Source organism: Amphichorda felina, assembly GCF_050947745.1.
Source record: "Amphichorda felina strain 45539 chromosome Unknown scaffold_3, whole genome shotgun sequence".
NCBI classification, from domain to species: domain Eukaryota; kingdom Fungi; phylum Ascomycota; class Sordariomycetes; order Hypocreales; family Bionectriaceae; genus Amphichorda; species Amphichorda felina.
In genome coordinates this window covers 945,559-970,786 of record NW_028145047.1, presented here as the reverse complement: position 1 = coordinate 970,786, position 25,228 = coordinate 945,559, and the positions used below count along the sequence as shown (strand labels likewise).

Genomic DNA, 25,228 nt, shown 5'->3' with positions numbered 1-25,228 from the left:
GTCTATGGTCATTAGATCTTATATGGGCAACTCATGAAGCGTTCTACGATGATTTTCCAAAATACCTGTGAATAATATGCCGCATGACTCCCGAGTATATGCCTGCTTCATCACAGTCGTCACATACGAATGGATGGATGGCCTTGTTATGTCTTGGGTGGTTTTATTATTGCAGTCCTCGTAACCCTGTTTAGCCAATACCTCGCTACCTCCTCTTCGGAGGCCTTGCGTTCTTCTCCCTCCGCCGCTGCTGCTCCTGTCTGGCTTTGCGGATATCGTCCGTGCCCTTGAGCTCCTTCTTGCTCCCCATGCCATCCCTGAACCTGCCCACGCGCTTCTCCCTCGCCTCGTCGACACGCTTCTTGCGCACCTGGAAGTCGTCGCGGTACTTGTCCGCCTCCTTGGGTGCCCTCTCCTGCTTGTGCTTGTACCGCGGGCCCGAGGGCTGCCGTCCAGCTCCGGGTCCGGGCTTCTCGGCCTCGCCTACTCGAGGGGTGCGGCCCAGGCGCTGCTCGCGCCTCCACCGGTCGAAGCGCCCGCTCTGGAAGCTCGCCGCGATCTTGACACCGCTCTCGCCGATGACCATCCTAGCGCCCTTGGAGCCGTCGTCATCGTTCTCGCGCGACACGTAGTTCTTGGACTTGGCGTCCCAGCGCATGCGCGAGCGCGTGGGGACGCCAAAGGCCTTGGCCGTCTCGTCGTTGCCCAGGTCCATGGTCGCGTCGCGGGCGGCCTCGACGAAGCTGGAGCCGGCGCCGCCAGAGTGCACGCCGTAGCCGCGCTCCTCGGCGGCGTTGGTGGTGCGCGGGGTGTAGGACATGAAGACCTCGGAGTCGCGCCAGTCCGTCTTGCCCTTCTTGGAGCTGTTGGCGTTGGAGACGGTGACCTCGAGACCGTCGTCGTCTAGGTCTTCCTCCATGTCTACCTCTTCGGCTCCCGACTCCTCGTCCGAGTCAGACTCCGTTTGGGGCTTCCGTGGCACGTCGGGCATATAGTGGTCGTCGTCCTCCTCAACCGCTGCTGGCTGTTCCCGCTTCTTGGGCTGGATCCGTTTGCGTAAATGCTTCATCACCTCTGCTGCTTCGCTGGTTGACTTGTCTCCATGACCGACTTCGAATATCGTCTCCGGAGGCTTGTATCCGCTGATCTTGGCCAACATGGCTGTGCGTGCCCGCTCTTCGCCGTCCACGTCCTGGCCAAATAGCTGGTGCAGTTCACTCCAAGGGTTAGACTTGACAAGCTCGCGGGCTCGTTTGGCACTCTGGCTCGAGGCCGAGTTTCGGGTCTTCATGTATAGCTTCTCCGCCTTTCCAGCAACCACTCGTAGCGCATCAATATCTTCATGATCTTTCAGAGTCTTGTTGAGCCACTCCACATTAGTCTCCACCGAGTCTCTCTTTAGTGAGCCTACAACGACATCCTCAGTGAAGGAGGCCCCGGCATCGCCTTGACCAATAATGAGCTTCCTGCCGAGGAAGAGTTGAAGATCCAGCAAGTAAGGGCCATCGATATCCCTGACCAGACTGTAACTCCAACCCTTCTGACCAGCTCTGGCTGTACGACCTACACGGTGAACGAACACCTTGGGCTGTGTGGGAAAGTCATAGTTGATGACGTTGGCCAAAACCGGGATATCGACACCACGGGCAGCGACATCAGTGACGACGAGAATATTTGTTTTCCCGTGTCTAAAGTCTTCCACCTGAATCCGCCGAGCCGTCTGATCTAGGGATCCGTAAACGTGCGAGACGGCGAATCCGGCCGTGCGAAGCAGGGTTGCTAGATATTCGACGTGATGTTTTGTAGCTGTGAAAACAATAGTGGAGTGCTCGGTCGGTTTACCCCGAGGCACATCGGGCCCTCGTTTCCTCTTCTTCGACCCCGTATCATCTTCTTTCGACGCAGTTTCAGGAGGGCCAACGGGCATCTTGATTACGTCGTGGAGGAGGTGCAGAAGTGAACCCTCCTTCTCGGCGCCTTTCACGGAGAAGAAGGCGCTTTCTAGGTCTGGCGAGACCTTCGTCTCAGCGTCGAGACGGATAAGACTGGGGTCCTGAAGACCTGCGCGGGCGAACTCAACAAGCGATCCTGGAAGGGTGGCTGAGAACAAGAGAGTCTGCCTGGACGGGGGTAGGGCGTGGAGAATCTCGGTCAACTGCGCGGCGAAACCCATTTCGAACAGTCGATCGGCCTCGTCAAAGACGACATACTGGATGGACGAAAGGTCGAGGGACATTTCGACCTTCAGGTGCAGGAATCGGCCGGGGGTAGCAATGACAATGTCCGGGTTGCTGGACATGAAGCCAAACTGTTCCTCCAAGCTATCACCACCGACGAGAAGGACTGACTTAAGGTCGGTGCCCCTGCTGAACTCCTTGACGACTTTGAGAGTCTGGATGGCCAGTTCGCGCGAGGGCGACATGATGAGTGCTCGCGAGCCGAACCTGGCGCTGTGTGCACGCAGGCGCTCGATCATGGGGATAACGAAGGCGGCAGTCTTTCCGGAACCGGTCCTAGCCATGCCCACCACATCTTTCCTGTCGAGCAGCAGAGGTATCGTCTTTCGCTGAATCGGGGTCGGTACTGAGAATCCCTTTCTTGTGATTGCCTTGAGGAGATTTGCATTGAGGCCTAGCTCAGGTCAGTCAGCGCCAGCGCCAAAACACGAGGGAGAAGATCTGGGTCTCGTACCCATGGCCTGGAAGCCTCCGCCCTTCTTGACCGTCTTTCCCTTCAGATTCGAGGCCTTGCGATACGAAGCAGCCTGCTGCAGGGCAATGAAGGCCTCGTCGCCGTCATCGTCACCACCGTCGGGCCCATTGAGGATATCGTCGAAGTCTACATCCTGAGCTGTCGCGGGCTGTCCGTCGCTAGCATCGTCGCCTGGGTAGAGCGAGCCGAGAATGTCGACTTCGGGCTCCGAAGGAGCTGGTGAGGCACCGCGATAAGGCATTGTGGCACCTTTTCCCTTTCGTCCTGTACTGGGGATGATGGATGAATGGTCGGTCAAGAAACCAGGAACCGCAGCTGCGCTTGACTTTGCTCTGCACCCGATTTTTTTTTCGGTCGGCACCTTATCTTATCGTCGCGGGGCAGGAGGGTGGATCTGGGGCGGCATTGCAGCACTTTGGGTCTGGGACGTGTCTTGCCCGTCTCGGCCGACAAACGGACTTCAGCACCTCCTCCGCCTCTTCAGCGCCGCCCAAAATCCTTCATCCTTCCTCTATTGCCGTGAATCTCGCAGCGGTAGAATCAGAATCACTCCTTGTGTTCATATCCTGTGCCAAAATGGCCGATAAAGACACTGCGGACGACAAGGATGCCCTCGACGCCCTCGAGCTGGAGGCCAAGGAATTCGACAAGGCAAGTCTGCGACTTCGCCGATGATTTCTACAGTGAAGACTGACATACGATTAGGATGCAGAGATAGATCGCATTCTGAAGGCGTTTCGCCTAGATGCGTAAGTCATCTAGCACCCTCCCCATTCAGATTCAGTCGCTCCTCACGTATTGACAGCCACACAGCTACGCCGTCCTCGACCTCAATCCGGGCGTCCCCGAATCCGACATCAAAATTACCTACCGCAAGAAGTCCCTCCTCATCCATCCCGACAAGACCAAGAATCCGCAGGCGCCGGACGCCTTTGACCGCCTCAAGAAGGCCCAGACGGAGCTAATGGATGAGAAGCACCGGGCACGCCTCGACGAGGCCATTGCCGACGCGCGCATGCTCCTGATCCGCGAGAACAAGTGGACTGTCGACAGCCCCGAGCTCAAGACGGACGACTTCCACCGCAAGTGGCGCGCCAAGACGCGCGAGGTGCTCATCGAGAACGAGCACCGCCGCCGCCGCCAGATGAAGGCCCAGATGCAGGAGGAGGGCCGCGAGCAGAAGCGCCAGGACGAGGAGATGGAGGAGCGCAAGCGCAAGAGGCAGCACGACCAGGACTGGGAGGCCACGCGGGACGAGCGCATCAGCAGCTGGCGCGATTTCCAGAAGGGAAAGTCGGGCAGTGCCCCGGAGAAGAAGAAGAAAAAGAAGATGAAGCCCATCGGCTGAGGGGGAGGGCGTGCGGTGGTTTCTACCCGTAAATGGGAGACCAAGGGAGTATGGCGATAGATGGGCGAAGGATTCTTTCATGATTTTTATGGGATTTCTTTTATACAAGGCATCATGTCTGTGAGTGGAAAGGCATATAACCAGTCCGAGAATCTAACTTGGACAGGCGAAGTCACAGGTACCACTTCGCAAACAATCCAATATTACCGACAAAATAACTCAGGCAGGCAGCGTCCGAACCATTGTGAGTACAGCATAGCCATAGCCCCCAACGCCGGTTCGAAGCTTTCCAAGAGGAAACAGCTCACAGCCATGTTGGTGAAAGTTGTGAAATGATATGAGGAGAGTGGCCTCGGCTGGAGCAACACCCGCTCAGCAATTCTATGCTACTCGGCTAGTATACAATAAATACTTAGGTCCATGACTGCAGATCTACAACAGTATTCGCGGGTATATGGACCCTCCATGGACGCCAGAAAACAGAATATCAACCCTTTTGAACACCTACAAGATGCAACCTCCACCACCCCTATTCCCATCTATCCATCTATAAACTTGTCTCTCACGGGTAATGGTACAAACCTTTGGGCGGATAGGATCAGCTAGAGCTGGAGCCACCGGACCCCTTGGAGTCCCCGTCGGACTTCTTGGACTTATCATCTTTGCTCGGGCTCGAGTCAGACTTTGACTCGCCCTCGGCATTCTGTTGGTGGGCGGGGTGGTTTGTCAGCCTGTGCCAGATGGACTTGAGGAAGCCCTCGTTCTCGTGCGACGCAGGACTAGACGAGTCGGCAGATGAGCTGTAATATTTGTGAGCTAGAGCACCTTACGGCCGAGTTCGGGCATTCTCCCTACCTTGGATAAGAGACATTCATGACACGCTTAGCGGTCTTATCTCCCATCTCATCCGCCAGCATCTCAATCAGAGTCCGCTGGCTCGCACTCAGATACTTGGGCATGTTGACCCGGAACTCGACGCGGAGATCTCCCGCGCCACCCCTCCGGACACCAAGCCGCTTCATCCCCATGCCAGACAGGGTGATCTTGTCTCCGGTGTTGGTGCCAGTGGCCACCTTGACATTGACCGAGCCATCCAGCGTCGGGATGGCGACCTGCCCGCCGAGCAGGGCCGTCGTCAGAGGGATGGAGGCCGTGTACAGGATGTTGGAGCCCTCCCTGCGGAACTTGGCGTCCTTGGCGACGCGGACAAACACGTACAGATCTCCCCGCTGGGTGCGCATGTTGGGGTCGGCAGACCGGCCGGTAGGAGGGGCATCGCCCGCTCCATCGACCCGCAGTCGCATGCCGTCCTCGATGCCAGCGGGGATGTCGACGGTAATGGTCTTTCGTTCGCGCACTACGCCGTGGCCGGCACACGTCTTGCACTCGGACTCCTTCGGGATAGTCGTGCCAGTCCCCTCACAGCTGCCGCAAGTCGACGCCATCTGGAAACCGCCCTGCATGAAGTGCACACGCGTACCCGTACCGTTGCAGGACGTGCAGGAAGATCTCTTGGTCCCAGCCTTCAGGCCGCTCCCGTCACATGTCCCACAGGGGACCTGCGGCGTCAGGTTGATGGTCTTGCTCGTTCCCTTGGCAGCCTCCATGAAGCTGATGTTGGCCTGCACCTCCACATTGTCGCCGACGAGGATCTCCTGCTGGAAGGGGTTCGACCGGCCGCCCCGGCGCCCGGCGCCGCCGAATGGACCCTGCTGCCCTGTGAATGCCGAGAAGATGTCCTCAAAGTTGAAACCACCGCCGAAGCCGCCCTGACCGCCGCCAAAGCCGGAGAATGGGTGCCCGGCGCCGCCAAACGGATCACCGCCGGCGGGGCCGCCGCTGGGGTCGAAGCCAGCAGCTCCGAATTGGTCGTACTGCTCCTTCTTCTTGGGGTCGGAGAGGATCTCGTAGGCGGACTGGATGTCAGAGAATTTCTCCTTCGCAGAGGAATCCTTGTTCGTGTCCGGATGGTACTTCTTAGCCAGGCCGTAGTAGGCCTTCTTGATGTCGGCGGGCGAAGCGCTCTTGCCGACGCCGAGGGCCGCATACGGGTCCTTCTGGTGCAGGGAGTTGGTGCTGTGGAAAGACTGCAGAGCTGTTAGCCCACTGGGAAATGGGAAACCTAGGGAGCACTGTCACCTACTCGTCGGGAAGGGGGAGACCTGGCCACCCTGTACACGGCGGGTCGCTCGCGGGAGGCGACGCGAAAGGTCGATGTGTGAAGCTTTGCGGCCTGGCGCCCGCAGTCCGGGAGCTTGGACTGTCGGCACAGGGGCCGATGCGCGAGGGCTCGGGCGGGACCCGCGGCCTTTGTGAGAAGGCTTGAGTTCATGTTGATTTGCTGCTGCAGCTCATTGGAAGGTAAGAAAATTGAAAAGGGAAGCTCGGGGGGCGGTGTTGCGCAAAGTCGTGAAGACACCCGGCGGCTTGTCTAGCTCCGGTCGGCAACGTCAGAAATTCTTTGCGGTTCGATAACAGGTCGACCGGTTCTGGCCTGGCCCATTTTTTTTGGTCTGCCGAGTTAGATCTAGGCTGCCTGAGGCCGCAATGCCGTCATAAGCCGAGAGGTCCCATTGCGATTTCGGCACCACGAAGAAGCATTATTGAGCATCGCTAAGGGAGTCGATGGAGTGTAGATGGGTTAAAAGTGTCGAGAAAGATAAGTTGGACCCCTAAGATGGTCTCTGTGTGGTGAGAATTGATAGGGACTGCACACAAATTTCCAATGCTTGGAAACGTCCGTCAACAGCAAAGTCGGGGTCTCGTGATGCTCCCAGAATGGAAGGGTAAAATTCGTAGAAAAAAGCAGAGGGCATGAAGATTAAACACAATTCATATCCACGTATCCTGCGAACCGTAGTTCATGCCTAATGCCTCTATAATAACAGTTCCTGGTGTATCAAATCCCATGGGACCTTGGCAATCGGCACAGAGGTCCCTTGCTCATGCCGTCAAACTCCATAAACGCCTTGCGGATGCATATATGATGCTCAATCGATTTCATTCCGTAATAACTGTACTCGGCTTTTGGGACCCGCGAGACTTGGAGGCCTTGTCGCTTCGAATTTTGTAGATGAACTCCACAATGGCGTCGTTTTCTTGGATCCCGAGGCCGTTGAAGTGCTTGCGCACCGCCTTGGCCAGCTGCTCCTTGTTCTGGCGCTGCTTCTTGCGCCGCAGCATCGTCGGAGAGTGGAGACCTATGCCTCCGGGCTGGGCGAGTATCGTTTCGTGGAAGGTGCTCGTGAAGCAGCCCGGGGTGTTGAGGTGATATTCTCGGCAGTAGGCGTGGAGCGAGTCGCGGTCAAACGTGGACCATTGAAGCTGGAGGGAAGGCCAAAGTCAGCGAGGATTCAATTTCAGAGAGCGAGGGGTTGTGACGCACGCTGGGGGCGGCTGGCTCGGCTGGCTGCGACGAGGCGGTCGCGGACGCATTGGTTACCTCACGGAGCTGGGACCCTCCCTGCTGGCTGGTGATCCGGCGCATCTTAGCAGACGAGTGGCCGCTGTTCTTTTCCTTGGAGCCCGCCATATCGGCCTTGGAGTCGTCGTGGCTGCGGGAAGACTTCGTAGGAGGCATGTAGCGATGGTAGGGGGACTATACTCGCAATAGGACGTCAATTAGCGGGGGTGACGTCGTGGAAGTCAGGCAATGTCGAAAGAATCCGGTTGAGTAGTAATGCAGAGAACTGAAAGAGGTAATGACGATCTCATATTCTGCTGCGAGGGTTCGGCTCTGGGAGATCAATGTCTGGTCTGGCGTGAAGAGGGCGGAGAGCGGAGGCCGAAGGACATGAGGAGATTCGGTGGGCAGAATTTTGGGCGGTGGGCGACGGGGTAGCGACAGGCACGCGCTCACCAACGAAACGCCTGACACTGACAGACTGACAGTGGAAGTGGAGTGGAGTCAAGAGACACGCGACGTCACCGCGTAAAGAAGCGGGCCGCCTTCATGTTCAGGGTCCAATGACTCCAATCCCATTTCCACCATCGCTCCACCAAGCCAGCCTCCCAACTAGGTAAGCTTCAGCCTTGGCCAGGGCAAACTTCAACGCCCAGCCACTCAAGCATCCTCCTTTGCCCGAGTACCTGATGCCCAAGTTTTCCATTGTCCTGAGCGTCCAGACAAGATCTTTGATGTCTATACGAGTAAATTGAGATTATTTGAGCATGTTGACGGGCTGCAAACAAGGACTAGCTGCCCGACTCGCCAAACGCTGAATGGAAGTTGAAATGGGGTAGTGTAGCTAACATCGAGCGAGTTTGCTGATTTATTTGATCAGGTCCTTCTTGCCGCAATAATGAAAAGACCTTGCGTACATGTGTTTTGGAAAGAACATCTCGATATCAGACCACCTCCGCAAGCTACACAAGTGGCCACACAAGTAACACAACAAGGCCCCATACGTACCATCAACTCCTAATCCACAGCCGAGACTAATTACCGACGACTCGGGTGCGCCGAGCCCATACTATATCGCGCATACGACATTAATCATTCTTTTCGCTTGGTTGCAGAGTGGAGTGTGCCTGGGCATTTCGGCTCGCAATGCATCTCGCGCTTCGTAAAACCGCGTAGGAAAACGAGGACGACCTTGCTCACACACACAACCCCACAGTGCGGCCTTTCACAATCACGATGCAAAGATATCATATGGGTGTTCTTTTCCCCCATTGCTTGGTCCCTGATGAGCTCATGGAGTCGTGTCATAATAAGTGCCGGGGATCATCAGCCAGTCCACTCGCCCGGATCCCCAGTGTGGGATGGCCCCCCACGTCTCTGATCTAGCAGGGTCTTGGCAACACTGGAGTTGGGGAATTGATCGACCACATTTTATTCGTACCAAGTTGATTTCGTACTTACTTGATATTATATTATCATGTCTGCTGTTGCTTCTCCTGAGTGGTTCCGCGGAGAGTCATTTGCAGACTTGAATCACCAAAGCTCTCTGGGGTCGTCGACCTCGGCCACTAGCAGCACTGTAACGGTTCCGCGCTGGCCTTAGCGGCTCTCTCTTTTGTCTACGTGCAGCTGCGGCTGGATCTTTGCGGTATCTCATCGAGGCTCACCAGTCCAGTCTTGGATGCTTCCTTTTCGTAATGACTTTCGATCGATTGCGCTCACTGTCATGACAACGATCTCTGAGCGGCCTGAGCGCCGTGTCTAAGCCCCGAAGATGATGAGCTTGATGACATTATGGCATAGCTTGTTCCTTGTTTGGTCACTGTGAAAGACAACGCATTTATTCCGCATCGGGCGGCATTAGGCCAAATTGTGGAAGAGTCTCTGGTGGTGTGAATTCACCCATGGACAGGAGACTGTGGGGGATCCAAATCCATTGAACGTATGTACGTAGATCTCTGTCTTTGTCTTTCCCCACGCGTAAAGTCCGACGGACATACATAGGACTACTAACATGCAAATATGCGTGGGGTTTGAGCAGGGTAGTCACGAAGGTTACATTCTCCTGGTACGTTACCAGAAGATCATCGGTAAACGGTTGGCAGACAGCATAACTTCACTGGCCATACGGATTAGGCATGCCGAGGCTTGCGAGGGCTAATACGCATAAGGACCCCAAATACCTCCTCAATCCTACAGGGACCGGGCTGCAGGAGCATGCAGAAAATACGAACCCTTGTTTTTAATGAAACCTGGGCTCTGTACAGAAGGCCTAGGAGGTGGAGGGGAACGGAGGACAAAAGGCCGGGGGCAATTCACTGGCCAGTGCAGATCATGGGCCAGAAATATCGAGATTGGCGACGACCAGGGTGGCGACGACCCGAGGTGCAAATTGCCAAATAGCTCCGTTGGTATTATTTGATGGCCAAATGTGACGCTGGCCGGTGATGGGGGGCAAGGTTTGGGCTGTTGGTGTGGGTGCTATCCCGTACTCCGTAACGTACATGCTTGGGTAGTGTGGATGGCAGGGTACGGCACGTACATTGTACTACCTAGGTAGGTTCATGCCGTTTCTAGGTCGGGTGTTCGGGACAATCACTGCACCGTGTTGAGGCTGTTCTCAATCCCAGTTTGTGTTCGTGTGGGATATTGGTCAGGGTTTCCGCAGGCTGCCGCCACCGATTGGCACCAAATGAGAAGGAATCGCCTAACTTGCTGGGAATGGGGTGACCTAGGCTCCCAAGGGCAGTTCCATGGCAGGGACCTTTTTTTTTTCTGTGAAGCTAACAACGGCAAAGTGGTACAGCAGCCATGGGGCGTCATTCGATGGGTTCGTTCGATGACCCCCACCGAACAACTCGTGCGACGGTGCTGGAGACGAGTCAGACGAGTCGACGACGGGTCCCCATCCCACTTCCCCAGAAAACGCCACGCCAACGTGCTGACAATTCGACGGCCCGATATGGGCGACGCAGCGCGAATTTCTTCCGTGACAGAGTGTGACTGCGCGCATGGACTGCGGATGCGCCTGCGGCCCTTAGATTTGGTCCTTCGAATAGGCGCGGTGCGCAGCCGCAGCTGCTGCATAGACGAAGCTCAGGTTTGCGCCCCAGGGTTCGTCGCCATCGAATTGGAAGATGGGGGTCTCCAACTTCTTTAAACAAATACGAGTACCTCGGGGCATCGGCCAAGGTACTGTCCCCACCACGGCACCGGCCGCGTCCCGCTGTTCGCCCGCCGCCGAGGTCCATGATCCATCGCATTTGGGGGCCTGGGGCTCATCCACTGGTGCATATACAAACCAAATCATAACTGCCAGTGGCACTTCGCACTGGCTCTAATGGCCTCTGATAGCACTGCCATACCCACCAAATAGCGTTGCCATGGGCTTGTATTCGTCCAAGTACTACTGCTGGGGGTCATCACAATACGGATATTGTGGCAGGCTTGGCAGGCCTTAATAGGTTGTGCCTGGATGGCTGCGCTTATTAGGTGCGCACCGTTGAGACGAGTCGGTACGAAGTACCTCCGTACGGATACTACACCATTAATAGCTACGGGCATCTACGTTCAACCCCTCGGTAAGAGCACAGGCTCTGGACAAGCTGGATGGCGGGCATACCTTGTCGGGAAAATCCGTTCCACTTTTCGTCGTCACAGTTTGTCCGCAGTCGTCCGACTTGTTCCTATGTAGGGACAGAGAGGTGTTTGAATGTAGCTGGGTTGGGCGAGAAGACCACGTCCACCACGTGTAGCCCAAACGCCAAGATGGCCGAGGTCTAGACGACTACCCCTATCGTCGCTACCTGGTGCTAGTAGCACTGCGTCTGGACCGCCTCACCACATGCATTGCGGGCAATCCGAGACTCGGGGCGCATCTCGAAGAGTTACAAGTAAAGCACTAGGCGCAGGTCCCACTTCCCGCTCCGGAGAGCGGACACAGAGACTGATGATGACAGTAGGGTGGAGGTCTGGAGGCCCTGGTGGGGGGAAAACCCTCGGCGGTGCACTGTCCAGGTGCTGATAGATGATGGATGGGCCACCATCGGGTGGATTCGTGGGCGGATTATTAGGAGGGCAGCAAGTTCCCAAGTTGGTGCCTGTGGTCCTGCGCAGCCTGGCAGGCATGGCAGGCCGTTGTTGACTTCAAGGGTTCCAGGTTGGCAGCCTACGAGCGAGGCCAGGAGCCCTGGGCCAATGGCGCTGGGACAATTCCAGTTTACCAGCGTCCCACCCTCGCCCTTCATCAGCGATCAGTCACGTCTCCCGCTGACAGACTGCATGCTGCGCTGCAGCACTGATGCAGTCTCCCCATATCACCCATGCATGGCCTCTCCTCTCCCCTTCTGCATTTTACCGCACCATGCCGCGCCTTTTGCCGCTGACTTCTGCTTCACCAAAATCGTCCCTGTTTCCGTCCCTTCACCATCTCCCGACGCCCCAGAGCGCCGTCCTCTGTCCCCTCTGCCCCGTCTGCCCACTGGCCGACTTCTAGCTGGCGCTGCCCAACCGCGACTGGCAGACACCCATCGACCTGCCCTTTCGCGATCCACCATCGCGACGACTTGGCGACTCTCGACATCGCCGCCATGATTGTGGCGCCCCTCTCCGCCTAGACTGGAGAGGTCAATGAAGAGAGAGATTTGTTCTCAGTGCACCTCTCGTGCCATCCAGGCACGTTGCGACGGACATCCTGCTGCCCGCACAGGTGGGCTGATACGCACCCCAGGCTTGTAAGGCACCGTCCCCAGGTTACTCGACCGTGCACTCTTTCGAGGCGCCGAATAATACTCCAACGCCTGCCATCATCGGCCTGCGACCACTTCGACTGAAGACCGCAGCCTGTCATTTCCTCCGTGTATCTACTAGAGCCACTCAACGCAACGCCTATGGTTATGGCCTCTGCTATAGCTCACCATATCCACGACCCAAGACCCATCCCGACCTCTCCCCCGAGCGCCAGCATCCTCGGCCCCAATCAGCGCACCCAGGCCATACCACGCGCCGCTATGGGAGACTCTGATATTCGTGGCGGTCTCGCCAGCCAGTCCCCCGAGGCTGATGGTGGAGACTATGATAGCAAACACAACACCGCGGGCGACGGCCAGAATGGAGCCTCATCCAACTCGGACGGCGGCCCTTCTAGGAAGAGGCGTCGAAGCCGCAAGGGCCTTGACAAGCGGTTCGAGTGCACCGCTGAGGGCTGTGGGAAGAGCTACTCCCGCGCCGAGCACCTGTAGGTCAACGAATCCTGAGCCGCACGGACGACCTGACTAACACGGCGCAGTTACCGACATCAGCTTAATCACAATTCAAAGCAGGTTTACCACTGCGAGTACCCAGACTGCACCAGGACCTTTGTACGGGGGGATCTATTGAAGCGACACATGGATCGCCACACCGCCAAGGGATCTCAACTCAGCCGCCGCGACTCGGTCCTCAGCCATGTCTCCCAGGCAGGAGCTCCTGGTTCGGCATCTCCCGAGGCTGCGAGAGCTGCTCCCGGCTATCACCAGTCGCGCCATGGAAATATATCGTATCACGGGCAGGATCCCGGCGGTAACCATTATCAATCCATGGGCTCGGGAGGGCCAGGCAGCTACGCTAATAGTGCCCATACCAACGGAAACCAGCATCATAGTCTGGACACCTACGGCCATGAATCAGACTATGCCCACGGATTGGCCCATGATCACACTCAGTCGCCTGTGATCCCTCACCACCAGGGGCGGAACAGGACTGGCTCTTTTAGTGTCTCATCCCCCGTGCCAAATCAGCAACGGTATGGCGACCAGGTGACAACGGCGCCCCAGTCTTCCAACTTTGTCTCCCAGCAGAACGTCATGTCGTTCAGCCTGCCTGCCTCCCAGTACCCCAATGGGCACGGCGTCTCGCAGCCAGATGTCTCTCAGTCTTACGGGGGGACAACGTCAGCGGAGTACTCGGAGCCGAATCATCAGCAATCGAGCGAGATGATGATGCTCGGTCAAATGGCTATGCCAGGCACCGTCCCCATGTTTGGGAGCGACACGCTTAACAAGTCCCCGTATGTCGGGATGCCAGAGGACTTCCTATCCTACCTTTTCAACACCTCCTCGCCAGGGGAAAGATCTCCAATGAGTAAGGATGTGATGCAAGGCGCCTATTCTAGGTATGGCGGTTGTTATAATCCCACAGGGATGGATCTCGCTAACGGCCCATAGCTACGGTGATCTTGGCAATAGCCAATATTCAGTCCCTTTCATCGGGACTGATCCCTCCTCCATGGGATACTTCCCAACAGCCCCGCAGCAAGTCATGGCTGTCAACAATCTCCTCGACCAGAACGTTCCCGAGGCCACCATTTCCGAAGAGAAGAGCCAAGAACTCTTTGACTTCATCAAAGAGCGCTTCCACGAGAACGACCACGCCCCAGTCGAACGGCGGCGTGACAGTATACTGGAGGGCGATCGGTCCAACGAGCATCACATGCTGAGCAAGAGGATGATGCAGGCCTACATTGGTTCTTACTGGTACCACTTCAGCGATCAGATGCCTATCCTGCACAAGCCGACTTTCTCGCCCGACAAGACCCCCAACCTGCTCCTGCTCGCCATGATGATCATTGGGGCTGCGCTTCTAGATAGGACCCATGGGCAGAAAGTCGTCAAGGCGGGGGCGAAACTCTCCAACTTCCTCGCCTGGCATCTGCGATGGGAGATCTTCATGGACGTCAACTTCCGACCGCCAGCCAAGCTGTGGGTGTTCCAAACACTTATCCTGCTCGAGCTGTACGAGAAGATGTACTCCACAAGAGAACTTCATGAGCGGGCACATATTCACCACGCGACTACCATTCAGCTCATGCGACGCGGGCGGTCACTCATCGGCAAGTCAGCTGTGGATTCTCCGCCAAATCCCATGGACAGCGCCAATGGCTCTCGGCACTCCTCGACCTCCGGGGTCGCACAGACGGCAGAGGAATGGTGGAATCAGTGGATACTCAACGAGGCGACAAGGCGGGCGGCGTTTGCCGCGTTTGTCATTGACTCGATACATGCAACCATGTTTGGGCACTCGGGTGTCATGGTCGCCCATGAGATGCGGTTGCCCCTGCCTTGCGATGAATCACTGTGGCAGGCAACGAGCAGCGCCGAAGTAGGACGTGTGGAAGCCAACCTCATGTCTCGCGGCGTCAAGCCCGTGTCGTTCCTCGAGGGACTGAAGCGCACGCTGAGCAACCAAGAGGTGCACACCAACTCTTTTGGACGGACAGTTCTCATGGCAGGCCTGCTGAGTGTCTCATGGCACATGCATCAGCGAGACCTGCAAGTGAATGTTCTCGGCGGAGGCGTGATTCATTCACTAGGTGGGAGGGATAAGTGGCGAGCCACGCTCACGCGGGCCTACGACTCGTGGAAGGCCGATTTCGACAAGGCATTGCATAGAAGCGAGGCTACCAACGACCCATACCGATTCGATGCGGCCAAGAGGAACCAGTTCAACATTGTGTTCGAGAGCCGCACGGTACTCCATCACCTTGCACACATGGCCATGCACGCGGATATTGTGGACATGCAGATGTTTGCCCGAGCAAAGAGGCTTCTGGGTCGGGCTATCGGCCCACAGGAGTTCAAGAGCGCAGAGAGGAGAATCAAGGACGGGTGGGCGCCATCCGCCAGAGCTCGTGATGCGACGTACTACGCGCTGAAGTTCCTGTGTACTGTGCTGATACCCGATGCGGTTGGGACATCGATGGGCGGGGCATACAGTCACGAGGAGCCGTACCAAGCGCGTGACGATGTGCTCCTGAACCGGCCGTGGGTGCTGTACTTTGCAACGCTGGTTGTCTGGGGCTACGGATATGCCTTGGAGGGGCCGTCGCCAAATGTGCCACCCCCTGCCAGCCACCAGGAGAAGATGCAGCAGATGCGCGACTACCTGGTGCGGTTCGGCAGCATCACCGATCCGAACGAGCTCCGGACGGCCAAGGGGCTCAACCACAACACCGCACTCCTTCTGGTGCTCAAGGACACGTTCGAAGAGACGCGGTGGGAGCTGCTCCACGAGGGGTCGAACCTGGTGAGCAACTGTATCACGCTCAATGCTGGGGGCGCCGTCATGTAAATGTCGGCGCGTGTATGGAGTAGGAAGCATGTATTAAGAGGCTTTATAGGAGCGAGCGCGGCGCTTCAGGGAATCTATGCAATGATGGATAGGTGGGAACATATATATATATATATATATACACGAACGATGTACGAAAGGAGGGGGATGTTGGGATGGCAAGTGGTCGGCAGGATACCTGTAGTCGACGTTGGGACTTTTGGGCTTGGATTTATTTGCTTAGGAATACCCCCGTGCCACATAGCACATGTTTATCAAATTATCCCCTGGTGCCATGTTGTGGATGCTGCAAGGGTAATACTAACGTCAGTACGTGAGGTGAGACCATGGTGAAGGCTACAGTGGATGACGAAGTAACTGTCAATACTGCTGCGCGCCCCTTCCCCCGCCCCCCCAAGAGAGTCAGAGAGACCCCCACACTGCTAGGCACCTACACCACGCTTGGTCACCGTTACGGTTGTCGCCTTTAACTCCGAAACCAACCATCGGACGATCACTTTCACGTTCACGCTCACGCTTGTCGTCTTGCACGTCTGACTCTTCTTCTTTCCAATTCACCGCCACCCACTTGTTCCATCTCAAATCTGGGCGCACTTGGATTGGACGAGATGGAGGCATCAGAGCGTGACGGCGACCTCCAGCTAACCTCGCTGCCGCCCGAGATCCTCGACCACATCTTCATATGGGTGGACCCGGCGAGTCTGGTGACTGCTTCTCGCGCTTGCCGCCTTTTGTACAGTTTCATCAAGGGGAACCAGAGCTTATATCGAAGTCTCTATCTGATGCGAATGGTGTGTCTCCCATTCCCCGTCATCCCCGCCTCTTCCCGACTACCCGGGGTACTTCTAGAGGTGCATTGCCAACTAACTGTGTCGATAGGACAAGCCGGATGATGTGAATTTTGACTGGGAGGCGGAGCTGCACAATATCATCAGGCTGGAACACATATTCAGCCCCAAGCGTGATCAGGACAAGGAGGCACGTTATCATCCCTCCCACCCGAGATGCCAAGTAGCAGTACATAGGCGCTGACAACGTCTCCAGCTTCACAAGCTCCCGTTTGTGTGCAACGCCGTGAGCCGCATACTCGAGAACGCCTCCTACACCAACAATGGGGACCGGGATCCCCCCGCCTCGCAGAACATCCACTACCTCCAGGCCCTCTTCTCCAATGAACTGGCCGCCGGCGTCTTCCTCCAGCAGTCGTCGCTCTTCGAGCGCATGCGCACCACGGCGTACATATCCCGCCGCGACGCCCACCCGCGCCGGGAGGAGCACCAGATGAGCGCCAAGCTGCACTGCCTGTACGGCAGGCCCATCCTCCAGGCCGGGCGCACCCGCTCGGCCAGGAGCTACCCCTACGCGTGCTCCCGCGTGTACGACCTGAGGCAGTACACGCCGCGGACCAAGTGGGGGCCCTTCCGGGACGACGACTCGGGCAGGGTCGACTGGGAGAAGATCGAGGCCATCAGCATCGTCCTGGCCAAGAACGTCAGGACCCAGTGGCCGCAGGCCGACATCCTAGACGAGATCTGGGACACGCCCTTCTTCGGATCCTTCCCGCGCAGCTTTGTGCCGACGACGGAGCCGGAGCTGGGGGACCTGGATGCGCGGGATCCGTACGGCGTCACGGGGTCGTGGTATCGCGTGAGTTTACTCCTTACAGCAGAGAGTTAGGCCGTGAGCCGCCTCTCTCCCCCCCCCCACCCTCTCCTCCCGGATCTGTGTGTGCTGATGGAGGAGGCCAGATTGTTTGCTTTCTCGACTACAGCGACTTCTTCCATTACAACTTCTCCATGGACAGCCTGGTTCCCAGCCATGTGCCACGGCACCCGCTCAATGTTGACGAGGCCACCCGGCTCATCATCATGAAGATCCACGTCACCAGCATCGAGGCTCCCGGCCCGGATGACGGGCAGGACTTGCCGGTGGTTCACTACGAGGGACAGTCGAGGTCGATGGACACTTTATTTGACAATAATGCGGATTCGGATATACGGGGTAAGCACCATCACCCACACCTTATTTCTGATTTTGAATGAGTGGTCCCCGTGCTGAACTCGAGCTGAACTCACGTTTGTATCCAAAGGCTCGGTGCGGTTGACGAAAGAAGGCGAGGTGAGATGGACGTCCGTCTCTGTCTTCGATGGACACGAGCGGTGGCGGAGTGAGGGTATCCAGGTAGGGGGTATCCGGTCGGCTCGTGGCGTGGTTGGGACCTGGTTTGATAGGTATGGCACTCTTTTTTTTTCTTCTACACGTTCCCCCCAACCTCAGTCCGAGGGTGAAAACTCGAGCTCACCACGAGAACAACAGAGACTACGACATCCACGGCCCCGCAGGCCCGACGGCGTTTTGGAAGGCCGCCGACGCGGAGAACCCGAGGGACACGCTGCTGGAGGGCATCACGGGCCCGCTCGAGGAGCCGGACCTCGTGCACGGCGTTCCAAGCAGTGCGCCGACTTCGGGGGACGAGATGGATTCCGACGATGATGACGACGAGGATGACATGTTGGAGGAGGACCTGGAGGCCCTGTCGAGTGAGCTGCCGGGCTTACTGGAGGATGCGGAGATGGAGCTGGCGGACGTTACATCTCATATACATCATGGATGATGAGAACGGAGATGTTGAGGGGAGTAAACAAGGTACCTCTGTAAAGTGATTCGTTTCTATAGCCTGTATGTATGAACATGTGCCTGTCTATAAGAAAGCATCCCCGCATAGCCTATTTGTCTGGTAGTAGTAACAGCCCTCCTCAGCCCCCCTTACATCTTGGGAAGGTCGGGATCTATGTTGACCTTGCCGTGCTCGCAGGTGGCCATGACGGCGCCGTCGCTGCGGCGGGTCATGGTGCCCCTGACGGTGGCCATCTTCTTGCCGACCTGGACGATCTCGGAGCGGATGAGGACCTCCTCGCCCGAGGGGATGGGCCTGTAGTAGGTGACGTTGAGGGTGCGGCTGACGCCGAGGTACTGCCAGAAGCCCGGGCGGCTGACGAGGGCCAGGGGCATGGTGGTGGCGAAGTCGAAGACGGTGGCGGCGCATCCGCCGTGGAGGTTCTGCAGGCGGTTGCAGTGGTCTGGCTGGACGACGAGGGAGAAGGTGGCCGAGGGGTGAGGCATGGATGGGTCGGCGGAGACGAACTTCATGTGGGGGACCAGATGGACCATCCAGTCCTGTGAGTGTGTTAGCGGGGGGTGAGGGGGGGGATATGGTATGAGTATCGGCAGATGGTCGGTGAATGGGCGAATGAATGGGTTGAGTGAGGGTGAGGGTGAGGGTGATGATGATGATGATGATGGGCCCGCTGGAGGAGAACTTACACCTGCCTTGTGGTGGCCGTCGGAGTTCTTTGTCAGGCGCAGCCATGCCTCCATGCGCTCCTCTGGGGATCCATCGGTGAGCGCGTCCTTGTCTTTGGCGGTGACGCCGTGGCCCTGCTCTCCGTCACTCATGGTGGGAGGTGGTGATGGCGTAGGGTAGCTTGTGAGGGTGAGGGTGAGGGTGAGGGAGAGGTACTGGTAGGCGGCCACTGAGACGTGCTGGGGTGTGGTAGACGGCAGATCTGGGTAGGTAGTTACCACCAAAATCGATGCAAGGCTACAAGGAGCAGGAATTTACAACGCAAATCGTGAGTGGAGGAAGGACCAAGTTCACGAGAGGACTAGACGTATTCATCGACGGAGAAATTGAGAGAATGCTGACGGATTCGAGGATAGATGAGGTAACGAGCTCGTGGGGACGCTGGAAGCTGGATACCTAACTAACCAGCACTTACCTAGGCCGGATTCTGGGGTTCTCTGTGCTGCTGCGTGTGGAACTGTGGGGGACACTGCAGCTCGCTCTGCGCCGAACTTGGCCAAACTTCCCACCCTTTCCCATCCGTTTGCCATTTGCCGAGGCACTTCACATGGCCGATCGGCAGTGGCCAGTGGCTCACCCAACTCCAACTCCAACAAACCCCAATTCCGTCTCGACCGCATCCTCCTCCATCAACCTCACGACCACCGCGATCCACCCACGACTCCAAGGCTGCCATCTCGCACGGCCTGCAGCCAGCCTCATCTCCATGCCGCCAGCCCCATAGCCCGGCCGACCACCGATACCGCTCCTCCCCCTCTGCTGTTGTCACCACCGCCCGCCATGGAGTTCGTCAGCGCCCTCCGGGGCACCTTCGACGACCAGAAGCCCTCCCTCTTCGAGATTCTCTCCGAGCAGCAGCTTAACGGCCTGCTGCCACCGACCCTGCGCTACCTCCTCACCGTCGCCACCCACCGCCACCCGCGCTACCTGCTGCGCATCCTCAACTCCTACGACGAGCTCTACGCCCTGGTCATGCTCCTCGTGGAGCGCCATTACCTGCGCACCCGCGGCGGCTCCTTCACCGAGCACTTCTACGGGCTCAAGCGCGACAAGGCCCTGCGCGCCGAGATCCCCCGTGCCACCGCCTCTGCGCCCCACGTCGCCCGTGACGCTCTGCGCCTGTCCTCTCGCGACATCTGGCGCAACCTGGCCGTCCTCGTGGGCGTCCCCTACCTCAAGCGCAAGCTCGACGAGTCCTACGACATCAACGCCCCGCGCGCCCTGCTCGGCGCCGCCTACACCCGCATGCCCGACAACCCCACCCTGCGCCAGCGCTTCCTACACTACTACCGCTGGTTCCTGCGCAACGTCTACCCCAGCGTCAACGCCGGCTACTACTTTGCCATGCTGGCCTTCAACCTGGCCTACCTGTTCGATGGCAGCAAGTACCACAGCCCGCTCATGTGGCTGATCGGCACTCGCGTGCGGCGCATGACTGCCGCCGACTACCAGGCCATCGAGGCCCTGTCCGCCCCCAAGACCCCCAGACCCGGCGCAAGGCCCGGCTGGACGTCGCTGCTCTCCCCGAGGGAGCTGGGCCCCCGGCTGCTGTCGAGCCTGTCCGTCATGCTGCCCCTGAGCATCTTCGCCCTCAAGTTCCTCGAGTGGTGGTACCAGTCTGACTTTGCCAAGCAGCTCTCACGCAAGGCGGCCGAGAACATTGAGCTGCCCCCACCGGTCCTGTCAGGCCTCCAGGGAGGCAAGGGGTCCAAGGCCAAGGCAGCCAACAAGAACCAGGAGGCGAAGAACGACGGGGAGAAGGATTCGGAGCCCTCGCCCGAGGACGCTCCCATAGCGACGCCGTCGCTGCTGCCCATCTACACGGTCGCGTCGCCCGAGGACTCTTCGGCGTGCCCGATATGCCAGGACGACATCGTGACGCCGACGGCCTGCCAGACGGGCGTCGTGTACTGCTACACGTGCATCCATAGGTGGATCGAGGGCATGCACCCCATGCAGGAGGCCTTCATGGAGGACCGGTCCGGCAAGTGGGAGAGCGGCCATGGGCGCTGCGCGGTGACGGGCAAGCGTGTGCTGGGCGGGACCGAGGGGCTGAGGAGAATCATGGTCTGAGAAAAAAAAAGGGGGGTTGATGTGTATGGGGAATCAGTGGCATTATGGCGTGTGGTATGGCATAGCCGGCGTTTGTTTTTCTTCCCTTTGTCTTTGGAGGTAGGCAGGGGAAGGCCGAGGTCTGCGACGCGATTAGCGCGTGGGTTTCCCCTGTCGATCTCATGTCTTTCTGTTTGGGAATTAGTTACATGTACTACTACTGCAATTAAATAGACGGTTGGTGTACGATGGCATTTGGGCGCCCTTGGATGGAATACTGGAATGGAGGATTTTGGGTGGGTTGGGGGGAATGTCTCAAAGGAGGCCTCGGGAAAGGGCGAGGTTCAACGGCGATAAGGTTGTGTCTCGGATTACCTCCCCCCATCACTTCGATAGTCGATACTGCTATCGATATCGGCAGCTGGTCATGTCTGGCTAGGTCTCAGGATGTCTCCGGGTGTCTTAGAGCCTATGTGCTCGCGAGGGCTGGGGATAGGGCGCGAGAGGTATGCATGCCCCTTAAAACGAGTCGCCAGGGAGCAAACTATTGAAGGATCGCGTCTCAATTGCCTCTTAGACGCGCTTCTACGCGCCCTTGCGCTAGGCATCTGCTTGATGAGACCAACCCCTTGGTTTCGTGCAAGTTCTTTGCCGGGGCCATGTACGAATATCGACATTCCTCATGAGTTCAACCTCTCTATTAGAGGGGTTGATGGATCAAGATATAAACTATAGAGCTGCTCCGATTTTCTTGCTCGATATTCTGCACATCCCGTGCAACACACCCGAATATCCTGAATATTATTATCCTCAACCATTGTGAGAGAGACTTTACATAGCAATATCTCGAGATGTCTTACTCGCTTGCTACCTCCTACGTGGGCGAGTCCCTCCTGTCAGGCTTCAACTGGTTCGACGGGACAGACCTTTCCAACGGCTTCGTCTCGTGAGTGTAGCTGGTGTATATATATTTGGCTGATGTGGTGGCTAATTCGGTCTCAGATACCAAAACCGTCACGATGCCGAGGCTCAGGGGCTATACTCGATCGACCCGCTCACCGGTATTGTGCGGCTAGGAGTCGACCACAAGAACACGTACGGGCTGGATGAGGGGAGACCGAGTATCCGCCTTGAGAGCAAGGAGTCCTACAACCATGGGCTCTTCATTGCCGATTTCCTGCACATGCCACCGTCTCAGTGCGGCCTCTGGCCAGCGTGTAAGTCGATCTCTTTTATTCTACGCCTACCTCCTTTCATTGACACATCTCGCAGTCTGGTCATATGGATCCAGCTCCGAATGGCCCCAGGGCGGCGAGGTGGACATCATCGAGGGTGCCAACACAGCGCACCACAACCTCATCTCAGCACACACGGCCGACGGCTGCTTCCAGGACGAGTCGCTGGCCGGCCTGTTCTCGGGCGAGCAGCGCAACACGCAGTGCTTTGTCGGCGAGCACAACATTGGCTGTGGATTCAACCCAGCCGAGGACAACCTCAGCTCGTACGGCGACTCCTTCAACGCCGTCGGCGGCGGCGTCTACGCCATGCAGTGGGACAACAAGCACATCCGCGTCTGGCACTTTGCCCGTGGCCAGATCCCTGCCGATATTATGGCCAAGAAGCCCCAGCCGGAGAAATGGGGGCTACCCGAGGCCGTGTTCGGAGGCAGGAGCTGTAATGTCGACGATTACTTCAAGGACATGAACCTGGTCATCAACATTGTGAGTCCCCCCTCATCGTCTCTCGTGGGAGAAGGATATAGACTAACCGAGTACAGAACTTCTGCGGTGACTACGGCAACGCTGTCTGGGGCAAGGCCGACTCCTGCAGCGACTTTGCGCCCACATGCTCTGAGTACGTTGCCAAGAACCCCCTGGCCTTTGCCAACGCCTACTGGGACGTCCAGTACATCGACGCCTACTCATGGAACGACGGCCCCGAGCCCACCAAGACCGCCTCCACGGCACTCCCCACGGCCACCAGCAAGCCCACCCTGGACCTCCCCTCGATCCTCCCGGGCCTCATCGACGGCTACTCCTACCTCGGCTGCTTCCACTCGTCCTCCGACTTCGCCACCTTCGAGCAGGTCGACGCGTGCGACTCCATGACCCCCGAGCGCTGCATTGAGCGCTGCGACGGCAGGGCCTACGCCGGCGTCCTCGGCCGCGAGTGCTACTGCGCCTCCGCCCTCGACCCCCACACTCGCGCCTCGCACGTCTCCCCGGCGCCCTCCACCGACCATCGTCGGCGCGCGGCCGACCCGCGGGAGCTCTGCGCCGCCGCCGGGGACAGCACCCTCCTGACCGTCTATGCTGACGTCCGCGGCGAGGAGCACCCGCAGCCGCCGCCCATGGGCGTGCCCTTGGAGCCTGGGGAGGAGGAGGCGGTTGTGGAGACGGTGACCATGTGCCGAGGGAGGCCTACTGCTGTGCAGAAGAGTCGGCCTGTCTGGACGGGTGTTGCGTATGGGTGGAACTCGACGGTGACTCCGCTGGTGAAGCCCCCGGTCTCTGGGGTGGAGGGCCAGAAGGGCCCGTCTAAGATGAGTCTTATTCTCGGTGCGGTGGTCGTGGGTGTCATGCTGGTCATGTAAAAAGGGGGTGCCTGTGCCGTTGGTGGGATTCCCAGCCAAGGATGTTTCATTTGTCTCGGGACCGTGTATAATACCCATCCGGATGGAGACCGTTGCGGTGCTCCGGCTACCATCGAGTATATTGAGAACAGCATAACGTGTATCATGATGAACAAGTTTCCCCTACCCTAACGCCTTGCTTGTGTATCCCGGTAGTCCCCCTATCCTATTTTCCGAGGCTGTCAATCTCCTCCTGGATGGTTGATTCCTTCAAATATCTACCACGACAGCGCGGTTCTTCACCTTGCCCGAGTCGCCATACATCTGCCCCGCATTGACCAGCAGGCTGCCCTGGTTGCTGCCCGGCCCGCTCATGAGCCACTTCCACAGGACGCTCTCGACGCCGAGGTACAGCACCTGTAGGGCGTCGAGCCACGTCTGGCTGGGCAGTAGTAGGTCGAGCAGGCCGCGGCGCGGGCGCGACAGCAGCCGCTCGTAGGCCTCCTGCAGGTCGTCAAAGTAGGCGGGCTCGGTGCCGGCACCCCAGTGGACGTGACCGAAGACGTGCAGGCGCGGCTTGACGCGCCAGAGCTCGCGGAGGAGGTGCGCGCAGCCGAGGTCGAGGTCACGGTGGTGTTTCTGCGGCGGGCGCGTGGTGAGCGGTTGTTAAGGATGGTTGGATGGGTGCAGCTGTGGACTTACCGGTGGGCAGTGGGTGACGAGGATGTCCGTCTGTGGGGGCACCTTGCTCAGCCATGGCTGTGTGGACTCGGTGTACTGGAAGCTATCGCGAGGGGTTGTATCAGTAAACTGGGGGCGGCTACCTGTCTTGGACGTGTTTTGACTTACGCAAATGTACTGGGGCCACACTCTGGAATGTCGGGGACGCCAAAGATGGCTATCTTCCTGCCCTTGATCTCCTGGACGGTGAGCTCGCTCTCGAGATATATGAGCCCGTCAAGGTTGACGTGGGCGCCCGTCTTCCGGTCCTCGTCGAGACGTGAGCGCGTGTCAAACCACGAGTCGTGGTTACCGGCGATGACGACCTTGACCGGGTGAGGCTGGGCCTTGAGCCAGTCGAGCTGAACCTGGATGTCGCGGGCGGTGCCAGAGTTGGTGAGATCGCCCGCGTGGATGAGGACGTCACCGGGGGGGATCGAGACGGTCTGGTCGTGGGTGTCGGAGATACAGACAACGCGTACGGGGTTGCGTCCCGGCGGCGGGTGGAAGGGCTGGCCACGCAGGAAGAGGACGAGGCGGTAGAAGAGGGAGATGAGGAAGATGATAGGCGACGAGAGGAGATGGTCGAGCAGGGTGAGGGGCTCCCACTGGCTGCGGCGACGGAGGCCGATCCAGCGGAGGAAGCCCATGGTGGCTGGTTTTTATACTGTGGAGGATGAGGCTGGCGTAAACGATAATCGTATGTGCCTTATGGAGAGTGAGGATGGATGGAGGAGAAAAGTTGTGTGATGGTGGAGGTGGGCGCTATCCGTCAGGCCCGGCGCCCAACGGTCGAAGCAACCTGATGTCACTGCCAGCTGCGTTGCTTTTCATCGCTCTCATCGCTTTGGACCCTGATGAGGTGGGCTTGGCCCTTGGGGGGGGGGGGATTTTTCTTCAGGGGAGCTTCAGGTGGGGGGGCCCACCCAAGCATTACGACGACGATCATCC

The 25,228-nt window shown here is 58.1% G+C and overlaps 10 protein-coding genes across 10 annotated transcripts; 5 read left to right on the top strand and 5 right to left on the bottom strand.

Moving 5' to 3' along the window:
- Positions 1–205: 205 nt before the first annotated feature.
- On the bottom strand, positions 206–2,953 carry DBP10 (ATP-dependent RNA helicase DBP10; the record flags this gene model as incomplete). Its single annotated transcript, XM_083192446.1, has 2 exons — positions 206–2,631; positions 2,692–2,953. 2 exons carry the CDS (start codon positions 2,951–2,953, stop codon positions 206–208), a joined length of 2,688 nt encoding a protein of 895 aa, XP_083051503.1.
- Positions 2,954–3,288: 335 nt separating this feature from the next.
- On the top strand, positions 3,289–4,060 carry spf31 (uncharacterized protein; the record flags this gene model as incomplete). Its single annotated transcript, XM_083192445.1, has 3 exons — positions 3,289–3,367; positions 3,425–3,461; positions 3,526–4,060. 3 exons carry the CDS (start codon positions 3,289–3,291, stop codon positions 4,058–4,060), a joined length of 651 nt encoding a protein of 216 aa, XP_083051502.1.
- Positions 4,061–4,658: 598 nt separating this feature from the next.
- On the bottom strand, positions 4,659–6,392 carry MDJ1 (uncharacterized protein; the record flags this gene model as incomplete). Its single annotated transcript, XM_083192444.1, has 3 exons — positions 4,659–4,860; positions 4,916–6,147; positions 6,204–6,392. The coding sequence occupies 3 exons, from the start codon at positions 6,390–6,392 to the stop codon at positions 4,659–4,661; spliced, it is 1,623 nt and encodes a 540-aa protein (XP_083051501.1).
- A 668-nt stretch (positions 6,393–7,060) lies between these two features.
- ACO1O0_002983 (histone deacetylase complex subunit SAP30 Sin3-binding domain-containing protein) lies at positions 7,061–7,640 on the bottom strand (the record flags this gene model as incomplete). Its single annotated transcript, XM_083192443.1, has 2 exons — positions 7,061–7,384; positions 7,446–7,640. 2 exons carry the CDS (start codon positions 7,638–7,640, stop codon positions 7,061–7,063), a joined length of 519 nt encoding a protein of 172 aa, XP_083051500.1.
- Positions 7,641–12,472: 4,832 nt separating this feature from the next.
- On the top strand, positions 12,473–15,569 carry ACO1O0_002982 (transcription factor domain-containing protein; the record flags this gene model as incomplete). Its single annotated transcript, XM_083192442.1, has 3 exons — positions 12,473–12,699; positions 12,751–13,583; positions 13,747–15,569. 3 exons carry the CDS (start codon positions 12,473–12,475, stop codon positions 15,567–15,569), a joined length of 2,883 nt encoding a protein of 960 aa, XP_083051499.1.
- Positions 15,570–16,177: 608 nt separating this feature from the next.
- On the top strand, positions 16,178–18,183 carry ACO1O0_002981 (F-box protein; the record flags this gene model as incomplete). Its single annotated transcript, XM_083192441.1, has 5 exons — positions 16,178–16,360; positions 16,614–17,216; positions 17,318–17,570; positions 17,659–17,800; positions 17,847–18,183. 5 exons carry the CDS (start codon positions 16,178–16,180, stop codon positions 18,181–18,183), a joined length of 1,518 nt encoding a protein of 505 aa, XP_083051498.1.
- Positions 18,184–18,335: 152 nt separating this feature from the next.
- Positions 18,336–19,025, bottom strand: ACO1O0_002980 (HotDog domain-containing protein; the record flags this gene model as incomplete). Its single annotated transcript, XM_083192440.1, has 2 exons — positions 18,336–18,746; positions 18,894–19,025. 2 exons carry the CDS (start codon positions 19,023–19,025, stop codon positions 18,336–18,338), a joined length of 543 nt encoding a protein of 180 aa, XP_083051497.1.
- Positions 19,026–19,713: 688 nt separating this feature from the next.
- On the top strand, positions 19,714–21,006 carry PEX12 (pex2/pex10/pex12 family protein; the record flags this gene model as incomplete). The annotated part of the gene is made up of 1 exon (XM_083192439.1): positions 19,714–21,006. The coding sequence occupies one exon, from the start codon at positions 19,714–19,716 to the stop codon at positions 21,004–21,006; it is 1,293 nt and encodes a 430-aa protein (XP_083051496.1).
- Positions 21,007–21,836: 830 nt separating this feature from the next.
- ACO1O0_002978 (uncharacterized protein) lies at positions 21,837–23,578 on the top strand (the record flags this gene model as incomplete). The annotated part of the gene is made up of 4 exons (XM_083192438.1): positions 21,837–21,931; positions 21,988–22,202; positions 22,258–22,706; positions 22,763–23,578. 4 exons carry the CDS (start codon positions 21,837–21,839, stop codon positions 23,576–23,578), a joined length of 1,575 nt encoding a protein of 524 aa, XP_083051495.1.
- A 249-nt stretch (positions 23,579–23,827) lies between these two features.
- On the bottom strand, positions 23,828–24,927 carry ACO1O0_002977 (Metallo-dependent phosphatase-like protein; the record flags this gene model as incomplete). Its single annotated transcript, XM_083192437.1, has 3 exons — positions 23,828–24,196; positions 24,260–24,341; positions 24,407–24,927. The coding sequence occupies 3 exons, from the start codon at positions 24,925–24,927 to the stop codon at positions 23,828–23,830; spliced, it is 972 nt and encodes a 323-aa protein (XP_083051494.1).
- Positions 24,928–25,228: the final 301 nt, after the last annotated feature.